This window comes from Myotis davidii, unplaced genomic scaffold (genome assembly GCF_000327345.1).
Source record: "Myotis davidii unplaced genomic scaffold, ASM32734v1 scaffold112, whole genome shotgun sequence".
Lineage (NCBI taxonomy): Eukaryota > Metazoa > Chordata > Mammalia > Chiroptera > Vespertilionidae > Myotis > Myotis davidii.
The window spans coordinates 2,411,081-2,423,238 of record NW_006284838.1 but is presented as its reverse complement, the minus strand read 5'-3'; the positions used below and the strand labels follow the sequence as shown (position 1 = coordinate 2,423,238).

At 48.8% G+C, this 12,158-nt stretch overlaps 1 protein-coding gene across 1 annotated transcript in view; it reads left to right on the top strand.

Annotated features, from left to right (window-relative positions):
* The window catches only part of SFTPD (surfactant protein D), a 7,696-nt gene extending 4,587 nt beyond the window's left edge, over window positions 1-3,109 (top strand). Inside the window, exon 6 of the mRNA XM_006755072.2 lies at window positions 2,573-3,109. Within this exon, the coding sequence (XP_006755135.2) occupies window positions 2,573-2,952 (380 nt within the window). The 3' untranslated portion in view covers window positions 2,953-3,109. The remainder of the gene's footprint in view (window positions 1-2,572) is intronic.
* Window positions 3,110-12,158: the final 9,049 nt, after the last annotated feature.

Genomic DNA, 12,158 nt, shown 5'->3' with positions numbered 1-12,158 from the left:
GGGTTTGAGGGGCCCAGATGAGGCCTAGCTGTGAAGCAATGCAAGCTGCTGTGGGACCTTGGGCCTTCTTTTGGAAGTTCTGGGTCTCTCTGACCCAGCTACAGTTTGTTAGGTAATTTTAGATTGCAAAGGGCCAGGCCATTCATATGCAAAAGCCTCTGTGCACAGCTTGGGTGGGGCGGGGTCTCAGGGAATCAACAGGGCAGAGTAAACAGCTGTGGCTGATCCTCAGTCCTGCCCTAATAGGCCGTGGGTCTCAGTGACCCATGGTAATCACTGCAAGCACCTCTGAGAGAAAGCCACCCTCGAATTCTGTCCGATGCCAGACAGTCCAGTTTCTCCCCGTATGAGTCTGGGTCCACAGAGACTAGCCAGGAACTGGAGCTCAGAATGGGAGCATGTGTCTCCCTCCTGATTGAAAAAGACAATGGTGTCCTCAATTTGCCAGCCCTTTCCGCGTGTGCCTCTGTACCTCTGCACATGACTTCCGCACCTCCTCTGTGTCTCAGTGTGCTTTTCTCTTTCCTTCTAGTTGTAGAATTTCCACTCAGCCAGCCTTCCTGTGGTTCTGGGTGATGTCTGTTTTGTCTTTTAGTTGTATTTTTTAAGTGGTTGTGTGAGGCAGCAATTTCAGGTGTTTCCCTATGCCGCCATCTTGGTTTCTCCCCAGTATGCATTTCTTATCTCTATGGGGCTGGAGGTGCAAATCCCTCAAGATGTTGCTGCCCAGACCACAGCATCAGCGACTCCTGACACTGTCCTGAGAGTTGGGGCTGGGATGCTGTGCTTGGGTTCAAGGCTGTGAGGGCTGACCTTGGCATATGGCCATTGAGAGTCTCGCCTGAGACATGCCTTGGGTCCGGCAGGGGGCAGGCTGCCTCTGGGCTCTGCCCAGTGCTGGACTCTCCTGCTCCTCCCTGGGTGTTCATGGTGGAGACTCTTCCCTAACCTGGGTGCTGAGGAGTCAGAGGCTCCAGCAGCACAGCCCAGTGCCTGTGCCTGTGGGCATCTCCACCTCAGTCCCTAATTTGCCCTCCTCCTCCCTGCTTTCCCCATGTCAGCTTTGAGCTCAAATCATTCAGCAAATCTCACTGATCCAAAAAGGAGTTTCTGAAGGAGGAGAGCGTGCAGGGTGAGACATGCAGTTAGCGCCTACGTACCTAAAACCACTAAGTACGCACGAACCAAGGTTGAGGTTTCAAGCATTTATTATGTTCCCCCTCTCCACAAACATGCATGTGTGCTCACTCAAACACAAGCACACTGATACAAAGGAAAATTCATCATATGTACCTGCTACGTGTATGTGTATTACACACATGCCATCACTCACCTCACATCATCTACACCCACGCATATTCACACACACCAAGTGGGCTTCAGTGCTCCCATGTGCCTTTAGATGGGCACGTGGCCATATTCATGTGTGCACACAGACCCACCCAGGTGCTCCTTTCCAGGGCTGCTCTGGGTGCCCTCCTGAGCCTGTGAAGAGTCTGCACCCTGAACCCTTGTGGAAGGGTCACAGTGGGTCAGAGAGCAGCCTGGGCACTTAACCAGCTCTTTGGAACTGGAGCACAGCCCTCTTAGGAGCCCTGAAGGCTTCTATGCATGAACCCAGAAGTCAAAAGGATGGAAAATGAGCCCGGCCAGCGTGTCCCAGTGGTGAGAGACAGCCTATGAACCAGGAGATCATGGTTAGATTCTTGGTCAGCACATGTGCCTGGTCTGTGGGCTTGATCCCCAGTAGGGGTGTGCAGGAGGCAGCCAATCAGTGACTCTCTGTCATCATTCATGTTTCTATCTCTCTCTTCCTCTCCCTTCCTCTCTGAAATCACTAAAAATATATTAAAGCACACACACACACACACACACACACACAACAACAAAGATTTGGAAAATTAGATGGAATGAAAACATATAGTTGAATGTAGAGCTGTCTTTGTCTCTCTCCCAGCTCTCCAGCCTCCCCCACATGCACACTTAGAGGCCAGCACAGGGCACACACAGTGCAGAGATTAGCACAGCGCTGCCCTCAGATGGCCCACCCTCTCCTCTTCTTTCCCACACCCACACCCGGCACGGACCTCCCTGTCAATGCCACATGCCCTGCTGTTATGCAAGGTCCACAGTGAGATCAGAGGGAATGCCTTCCTTGTTTCCAGCTCTCAGAGGCCGTGATGCCACTTCGCTGCACGATGCCAAAGCTTTCCAGTCCCACCCAGTAACTGGGAAACCGATTCTGCCATGTAACATGGGGTGAAATAGGAAGAGAACATCTCAGCTCTAGGGTGAGAACATATAAGGGTGACCCGCAACTCTACATGTGATGGTCACATGGAGTTGAGCCTAATACTTTCCCTTTCTGAGCCCAGTGTTCTCACCTGTAACTAGATAGGCAGATCCACCTCCCAGAGTGCACCGTGGAGCTGGGGTCTCACCTTTGTCCTCCCTGGTGCTCTGACACCCTATATGGGAGGCCTGGGGCTCTGGTTGGAGCACAAAGGTCTCAGAACCATCCAGTGTTTGAAGGTGCCCCCAGAACCCCAACCTGACTGTCCTCTCCTCCTAGTGGAGCTCTTCCCCAATGGCCGAGATGTTGGCCAGAAGGTCTTCAAGACAGCAGGCTTTGAGAAATCTTTCCAGGAGGCAGAGCAAGTGTGTGCACAGGCCGGGGGGCAGCTGCCCTCCCCACGCTCTGCAGCTGAGAACGAGGCCTTGCAACACCTACTGGAGGCTGAGAACAAGGGTGCTGCGTTCCTGAGCATGACTGACGCCCAGACGGAGGGCAGCTTCACCTACCCAGGAGGGAAGCCCCTGGTCTATTCCAACTGGGCCCCCGGGGAGCCCAACAACAATGGTGGCAATGAGGACTGTGTGGAGATCTTCACCAATGGCAAGTGGAACGACAAGTCCTGTGGAGAGAAGCGCCTTGTGATCTGCGAGTTCTGAGCCCTTGGGGTGGGTGGGGCAGGCTTGGTCCAGGAGCCTGGCCCAGACCCGTGTGCTGCTGACATGACAAGAAAGAGCTGAGGGCTCTGTGGCTGGGCTTCTGCCCAGAGTCGTGGGGTGAGGCCAGCCAAGGGCTCCCATGGAATTCCTCTCCCAGAATAAAATACAAAACTTGCTTCAGTGGCTGTTCTATCAGAGAAATTAGGGGCCAGCCTGCTTTCCCTTTCACAGAGATAAAATTAAGTCCCAAAATCCAAAGGCTCCTCCTCAGCCCTCTGCCTCCTCAAACTGTCAACCCTGCTTGTCACTCCATCCTCTGTCACTCCCTCCTCTGTCACTCCCCCCTCTGTCAGTCCCTCCTCTGTCACTCCCTCCTCTGTCACTCCCTCCTCTGTCATTCCCTCCTCTGGCTGTGGTGTCCCCTTATGGCATTTCCTTATCTTCCTCTTTTGCTAGCCCCTCCCCCTCTTCTTCACCACTTAATGGCGATCTGCTCAAGCCTTAGCTCTCCGTTCTCTCCCCCCCTCACCCTCACTCCAGGGATGAGCTCATTCTGTCCAGGGCTCAGATCCCTGGCACCCACATTACATGCCTTCTCAGGACCTCCTGGAGCCCCAGACTCCTTGGCCAATGCCAGCTAGAGCCCCAGGCCTGGGCAGTTCCTATGGCTGAACTTTGTCTCAAAGCCTGAGCCCCGGAAGTGGGCTGACCTGGCAGGTCATCAGCCTTCCTGGCAGGACTGTGTGGCCCAGTTGAGTAGCCTCCTCCGCATCCCTGAGCACCAGGACCTCATTCTGCCCTGTCATTGTGACTGCCTGTCGGCTCATGGGAGGGACACGTGCACATCCCCATTCCAGCTGAGATCTCAGGCACAGAGGGTCCCGCCATGCCCAGGTTCACCCCCAGCCCTGCCCTGGCCTCAGTCTAGGAGGTTCTTCCCCCACCCAGCCTCAGAGACAGCTGGGCAGCTCCTCCTCCTCCTCCCACAGAGATGCGGGAGACTTGCTCAAGGCCCCAGGTGTGTCAGTGCTACAACTTGGTCACGTGAAAGGTCATCTGACCCAAACCTTATATTTCTGGCCTGTCAACTTTTAGGCCAAAGGCCTCTGTGTACCAGTTGATTTTAATGACACTTGTGCTTAGGAAATTGGAAGGACACCTGGATGAAGCCCAGGCTCATAGGAGAGGCAAGAAGACAGGCAGGCAGCCCTCCTTTGTTCCAGGGACCGGAGGCCACACCCCTCTTCCCACTATTCCACAGCCACACTCAGATGTAGGACAGCAGGTCTGAAAGCAAAAAGCCACATGTAATCACCATGGTGTCAGATGGGGACGAGATTGATCAGGATGATCACTTAGTAAGTTATGTAATGACTATCCAATAGGATGTATACCCGAACTTAATATAACACAGTATGTCACCTACAATTTAAAAATGAAAGATAATTCAAATAAATAAAGTGATTATCCATAGGTTAAAAAAAAAAAAGAGGAAAACAAAAACCACACCTCCCAACAGCACACAGCTCAGTCTCTCTGCTAAGACCTTTTTCCTGTTACTGAAAAAAAAAACCCCAAGTCCTGGCAGCTTCTGAAATATGTCAGTTACGCAACAGTGAGCAAATAATCTTCAATTCAGATGTCACACCTGGACACCATCCATCAGGGAGCTTAGAAAGGTATTTCATTGCAAATAGAAAGGAAAAAGCAGTGGGTATGGTTTAAGCCCAGGGAAGCATCTTTTGTAAGAATGAAGAGTTCTGAGGTGGCTCAAGGACTGCGGGTGCACAAGCAGCGCTGTGCGGTCTCCCTGCTTCTGCCTCTGCATCCTCGCCTCTCTTCCTCCTTCTCCCACCACCTTCTTCTGCTTCTGGTTCTCAGCTGCCCAAGCACAGAGTCATGTGTCACACAGAGATCAGAAACTCTGGCTTGATATCAGGTCAAAATTCCTATGGAAGTGAATCTGCCTGTTTCAGATACCCACCTCTGGCCCAATAGACTAGGCCTGGGGGATGGACCCCACAGCACAGTATGGTCAATGGTACCCATGGAAGGTCATGGTGGTCTGGCAGTCCCTCTTAAATTGACCACTTCCCATCCCAGTATATAAGGCAACCGATTTCTTTGACAAAAGTGGAGGGAAATGGCATAACTGACTCAATGGGAAGAAAAGATGTGTCCTGTGGGGTTGAAGGCCAAGACTGTTGAGGCTCCGGGCCCTAGGAGAAGCTTTAGATCCACCTCAACATGGGGTCTGGTTCGCTCTCCAGCACAGAGAACAAGTAAGGAGGGTCATTTGGATTCTGTAGACACAGCCCCGCCCGATGAAAGCCAAGGACTAAAGCAAGTATTTCAGAAAATTCAGATTTTCACCCTTTCTTAGCACAGAGACCTCTCCTACACTCACATTCATGGGCAGAGATGAACACGGGCATTAAACAGCCCTGCCCCACCCATAGTAGCCTTGGTCCCTAGTGTAGTAGCCCGGGTGCCACGAGAATCCAGGACTGAGTGACTCTGACCTCTCAGGAGATGCTATGACCCTCACAGTTCCAGGTGACATCCTGGGAGTAACCTGGGGTCCTTCCACGTGCGGAGGGTGACAACCACAGCAGCTCCATGGGGAAGCCCCTGCTCAGTTCCATAGTATATTCTCAGATCACCTCCTGGTTCTCAACCCTCCTGCTACTCAACCAACCCACTTCCCAGCATGAACTGACAGTGGGGCACACTCTGGTGTTTGTTGGTGTTAGAATCTTTTATCTTTGTCCTGAATTCCCTCGATAAAAAACACCGAGAACTGAGTTGCTTAAGTGGAGGGCATTCTCAATCACTCTTGTCTTCCGGATATCCTTAATTCAAACTTAATGGTGTGCTTGACCTTTTCAAGCTGCCGGTGTTTATATACTAGAGCCAAGAACCCAGGTATCTACTAGAGGGAACAAAATATTTATAATTTAAATATTTATCTGGATGGATATTCCTGGACCTTGAGTGAGATATGGAGGTTGTCACTGCAGCACATGTAGCCCATCTTTACTGCATAAATTTTGAATATTAACTTACTTGACTTTCAGTTACCTAAGCAATACAGTCTCTCTCAGGCTGCCTGATCGAACAACCTTGAGCCACAGAAGGACTTACGAAGGCCCTCCCTACCTGAGCAAAACGGTACTTTTCCTATTTGTTCAGTAAGAAGACAGAGTGAAAAAATGAAAGAGTTGAGTGAATGAAATCCTGAATTCCTATCTGTAAGCCTGTTTGTACGGTAGAATAAAGTGTTTTCAAGACATTTCCAGGCCCATTGACCTGAGGAAATAGCACTGTGACCCCACTGCCAGCCTCCCTGCACTTTTATTTTCCCCCTGCACTTTTATTAATTCCCTGAGTGCTTCATTTCACATGTAAGTGGCTGGGGTCAGGTCAAGGCCTAAGGTCAGATGGCAACTTCAGGCCAAGAGAATGCATTCTGTGACCAGAGGGCTGGATCAGGGCAGAAATGGGAGGGTACAAACGCTGCTGAGTTTTGAGCAAGCCCAGGACAACTGGCCCTGGCCACAGAGGGCCTGAGAGGATAGGAAGAGGATGAGAGGGATGTGAGTTCTCCAAAGACTCAGTTCCAAAACAGAATGAGGCTGGAGGACCTCATCAGGAGGTCTTGTGATAGAATAAAAAAACCTAGAACAGTTAGAAAAATTACTTAAAGTACAATGAGAATGGAGTTGGTCCTCTTATGTTAAAAGGTTTTATAAAACTAACATAATTGTGATAGTGTATTACTAACACAAGACTAGATGCACCAAATGTATAGGCTACCAAAACCAGCCCCAAGTATGTCTATACATATATGTCATATCTGCATGATAAAATAAATTTCCAAGGTTATAGGAAAATAAGGAACGGTTCAATTAATAATTCTCAGTTAATGGGTAAACATTTAGAGGAAAAATAAAATCAGAATTAAAATATAAAACTTTTCTGCCAAAAAGTAAAGCACTGTAAGATTAAAATTGAAATGCTCGTTTATTTGCAAAGTACATAACAGACAAATCAACAGGAAAATGGTGTATATCAAAGTAGGAATGAGAAGAGAAATATCTAAGAATGAGAAGAGAAAATTCAAGAAATAAAATATACTGGTGGCCAATAGTAATGAAATATGAAAAATGTACAATCTTAGTAGTAATTAAAGAAACTCAAATTAAACAGCAATAAGCATCCAAAAATTTATGGACTAGAGTTCAAGCTATGCTCAGAGGAAAAGGGCAGAATCGAACCTGGGACCCTTGAGTCCACAGGCTGATGCTCTATCCACTGAGCCAAACTGGTTAGGGCTTGATGTGCTATAAAAGCCAATGAAAATTTCCAGACAGGAGAGACAAAATGGCGCACTGAGCCAACGGAGTGTCCTGTGCCCTGTCCTGTGCCCTGTCCCGGAGCAGATAGGGTGAGCAGCTGAAACCAGTAACATCCAGCCCGAATTGGCAGAGGAGATTCAGCTGGGAGACAGTTTGCAGCCAGGAAAGGCAGAGGACTCCCAAAGAAAGGTACAGTCGAGGCTCTGGGAAGGATAATCAGCCAGACCTTTGAGCCCTGAGGATCAGAGGGAATCCACACGGCACGGGCTTGGGTCGTGTCCCTTGGGACAAGCGCAGTGGGGGAAAAAAGGTACTCAGAACTGCTGTTCGGCAGGGGATTCTAGATCTGGGTCCACAATCAGGAAAGGCTGAGGAGTGCCAGCAGAAGAGCGAGCAGAGGCACAGCCTTTCCCCCATCGAAGGGGATTCTAGATCTGGATCCACAGTCAGTAAAGGCTAAAGAGTACCGGCAAGAGAGGAATGGGCAGATGTGCAGGCTTGCCGGCCTCTGTGGCTTGTGCCCTTCTTCATAGAGCCTAGTTCATAGGACCTTTAGGATACAGACACTTACTCGTGGCTGAAGCATGGAAGAAAGTCCAGAATTGTGGAATCTGGGGAGAGAGGGGGATCCAGGAGTAGTGGCATCGAGTGTGGTGCTGAGTCATGCCTGGGCCTGGGACTTAGGCAGCCATTTTGCCCTGAAGAGATAGCCCCTCCCCTCCAGTATCCAGGCAACTCATAGAGCCACACCCAGATTCCACGCTGATTGGTTAAAGGACTAAAAAACAAAACAAAAAGAAAAACCTAAATGGTCCCGAGAGCACAAAGGGGCTGGACTAGAGACTTTCCATCCCAGCAATTGGATCCTAAGAAACACTACAGTACAGAAGACTGGGGTCTTAAGCCAGCCAAAGGAACACTTTACTTTTTCATTTTTTTTATTTTATTTCTTTTTTATTACTTTATTATCTCTTTCTTTTTCTTTTTTTCCCTGTTTTTGTTTGTTGCTTTATTTTCTATTTCTTCTCAGATTATTTTTCCATCACTCTATTTTATTTTATTTTTATTTGCTATTTTTATACCATTTTTAAAATCAATTTTTTTGTAAATTTATTTTTTTCTCATTCTCTTTCCTCTTATTCACCCATCCCATTTCTACTTCCTCTATACTTAACTGAGATCCTCCCCATATTCATCTAACTCTTCTATATATAAGCTCAACATCTACAGATTCTGCCCCCAAACCTCTTTGCTGGGGGTTTGGTGTTTGTATTTTTTTTCTTTAATTTTATTGTTATTATTTTTTGTTTGTTTGTTTTGTTTGTTTATGTATTGGTTCTGTGATGTTTTCCATATATTCTGTGAATATATATATATTCTCCTTTTCTTCCTTTTTCTTTTCTCTCTTATCTTTTTTGCTCTATTCAATATCATTTATGCTCTCTTTTCTCGACCCTAATTCTCTTTTCTCAGGTGGTCACATATAGTAGGGTTTTTGTTGTCATGAGTATATTTGTGCTTTGGTCCCTTTGTGTCGTGTCTTGTCAAGGTGAATTTTATCCTGTCTGGCCAGGTGCTAGAGAGTGACGCTCATAACCAAACACCTAAAGAGGAATCTCCATCCACAAATGGGTCAATAACACCCCAGACCCAACACAGAGGCAGGAAGAAGGCGGCAGTGAGGGAGAGAGCGTGAATCAGTGAGGGACCAAAAGAGGAGTGTGTGTTCATGTGGGATGTGTGTGTATGTGAGTGAGGCATAGATAGATCCCACAGGGCCTTCAGAGTCAGGCTAAATGGGCTCGTCTAACTAGGCAACCTCTGCTACCGTATAAGCTGTTCCAGGAGGCTGGCTTGTCCTCAGAAGCCTAGCGTTTATAAGGGGAGAGCTGCTGTAACTGGGAGTCAGGCCTCACCCCCACCCAGAGTGCCCTCAGATAACACCTGGGACTTTACAGACACCCCTGCCAGGGACCTGCTACTTTGGCTGTGGTCCCATGGTCAACGAGTCTCCAGCCACCCTGGGCACAGGCTCCTGTGAGTTCTGAAGCATGCTCCCCTCTGACCAGCCCAACACCTTAACCCAGGACACTGCAACCATGCAAGCAGCAGACACGTGAGCAGCCCACTCATGTCCAAGGAGCAGCAGCCTCACGAGCAGCCTGCCCCAGACCTAAGAGCAGAAACCTCACGTGGCCTGCCCCTGTCCAAGGAGCAGCAGCTGTCAGCTATGTAAGTGGCCCGCTCCCTCGTCCAAGGAGCAGCAACCACATGAGCAGCCTGCCCCATCTGAGGAGCAGCAGCCACTCGAGCAGCCTGCCCACGATTGAGGAACAGCAACCCCACACAGCCCACCCCCATCCGAGGAGCAGCAGCTGCACAGCCCACACCCTCCTCCTGTCTGAGGAGCAGTAGGTGTACAAGAAATCTGCCCCCATCCAAGGAGCAACAGCTGCATGAGCAGCCTGCCCCCATATGAGGAGCAGCAGTAGTGTGAGCAGCCCATACCTGTACAAGGAACAGCATCACTGCAAGCAGCCCACTCCCATTCAAGGAGCAGTAGCCGCCCGAGCAGCCTCCCCCAGTCCAAGGAGCAGCAGCCACATGAGCAGACCACCAACATCTGAAGAGCGACAGCCCTGCACAGTCCACACTGGTCCAAGGAGCAGTAGACACATGCAGCCTGCACCTGTCCAACACGCAGCAGCTGGGTGAGCAGCCTGCCCCCATCAAAGGAGCAGCAGACACACGTGCAGCTTGCTCCCACCTGAAGTGAAGCAGCCATGCAAGCAGCCCATCCCCCATACGAGGAGCAGAAGCCACATGAGCAGACAGCCCCCGTACGAGGAGCAGCAGCTGCACGTGCAGCTCACTCCGGCCCAAGGAGCTGCAGCTGCCCGAGCAGCTCGCCCCTGTCTGAGGAGTAGCAGGCATACGAACAGATAGACTGACAACATCTGAGGAGCAGCAGCCCTGCGCAGCTCACACTGGTCCAAGGAGCAGTAGCCAATGCAGTCTGCACCTGTCTGACGAACAGCAGCTGGGTGAGCTTCCCACCCCCATCTGAGGAGCAGCAGCCGCATGTGCTGCTCAGTCCCACCTGAGGAGCAGAAGCCTCACAAGCAGCCATCTCCCATCTGAGGAGCAGCAGCTGTGCGAGCAGCCCACACCTGTATGAAGAGCAGTAGCCCTGTAAGCAACCTGCCCCTGTCCAAAGAGGAGCAGCTTCACGAGCAGACTGCCTCATCTGAGGAACAGCAGCAGCATGCAGCCAGCCCCGATCCAAGGAACAGCAGCCAAGTGAGCAGTTTGCACCCATCTGAGGGGCAGAAGCCCCGTGAACAGCCCACTCCTGTCCACAGAAGCTGGGAGAGCAGCCTCACCTAGCAGCCAGAGGAGACACCACTGCTGCGAAAAGCACCCACCAGAGGAGTCACTGCCAACTGAGGAGCAGCCACTAGTGCAACCACTTGAGGGGCAACTGCAGCCTGAGGAACCACTGCCACCCAAGGAGCAGTCCCTGCATGACTCAACATCTAGATCAGTTGGTGAGACCAAAAAGGGGTAAACAAAAAATAACCCAAAGGAAAGAAAATTATGAATCACCAAAAAAGCAGCTAAGTGAAACAGAGGCATGCAATATGTCAGAAAAAGAATTCAGAATAAGGGTCTTAGAGTGCATAAAGCGGATGAAGGAAAAAATCGACAACTTATGTAAGAATCAAGAAGAAATGAATGAAAAAATCAACAACTTATGTAAGAATCAAGAAGAAATGAAGAGTGATATAGCTGCAATAAAAAACACCATGGAAAGTTTCAAAAGTAGACTAGGAGAAGCAGAGGACCAGATTAGCAAATTAGAATACAGGGAAGCAACACACAGCGAAACTGAATTGCAATTGGAGAAAAAGATTAAAAGACAGGAGGAGAGCCTAAGGGAGCTATGGGACAACATGAAATGAAACAACATATGAATAATGGGGGTGCCAGAACAACAGGAAGAGGAACAAGGCTTAGAAAATCTATTCAAAGGAATATTGTCCAAAAACTTCCCTGAGGTGGGGAAGAAAAAAGTCACACAAGCACAGAGAGTCCCAAAAAAGATGAACCCAAAAAGACACACCATGACACATCATAATTAGGACGGCAAATGTTCAGGACAAAGAGAGAATCTTAAAGGCTGCAAGAGAGAGACGGAAAGTTACATACAAGGGATCTCCCATTAGATTATCAAATGATTTCTCAACAAAAACACATCAGGCCAGAAAAGAATGGAAGGAAATTTACAAAGTGATACAAAGCAAGGCAATGAATCCGAGAATATTCTATCCAGCAAGGCTATCATTCAAAATTGAAGGGGAAATAAGGAGCTTCACCGACAAAAAAAAAGGCTAAGGGAGTTTATCACTACCAAACCAGCAATGCAAGAAATGCTAAAGGGACTGGTGTAAAAAGAAGAAATAAAATGGTAAGAAAGAACACAGGCACAAAAAATAAAAATGGCTATAAACAAGTACCTTTCAATAATAACTTTAAACATAAATGGACTAAATGCTCCAATCAAAAGACATCGAGTGGCTGAATGGATAAAAAAAATGACCCATACATTTGCTGCCTACAAGAGACCCACCTCATTAGAAGGGACTCACACAGACTGAAAGTGAAGGGATGGAAAAATATCTTTCAGGCAAATGGAAATGAAAAAAAAGCTGGGGTTGCCATACTTACATATGACGAAATAGACCTCAAAGTAAAGGCAATAACAACAGATAAGGAAGGCCACTTCATAATACTAAAGGGATCAATACAACAAGAGGATATAACCCTGATAAACAATTATGTACCCAA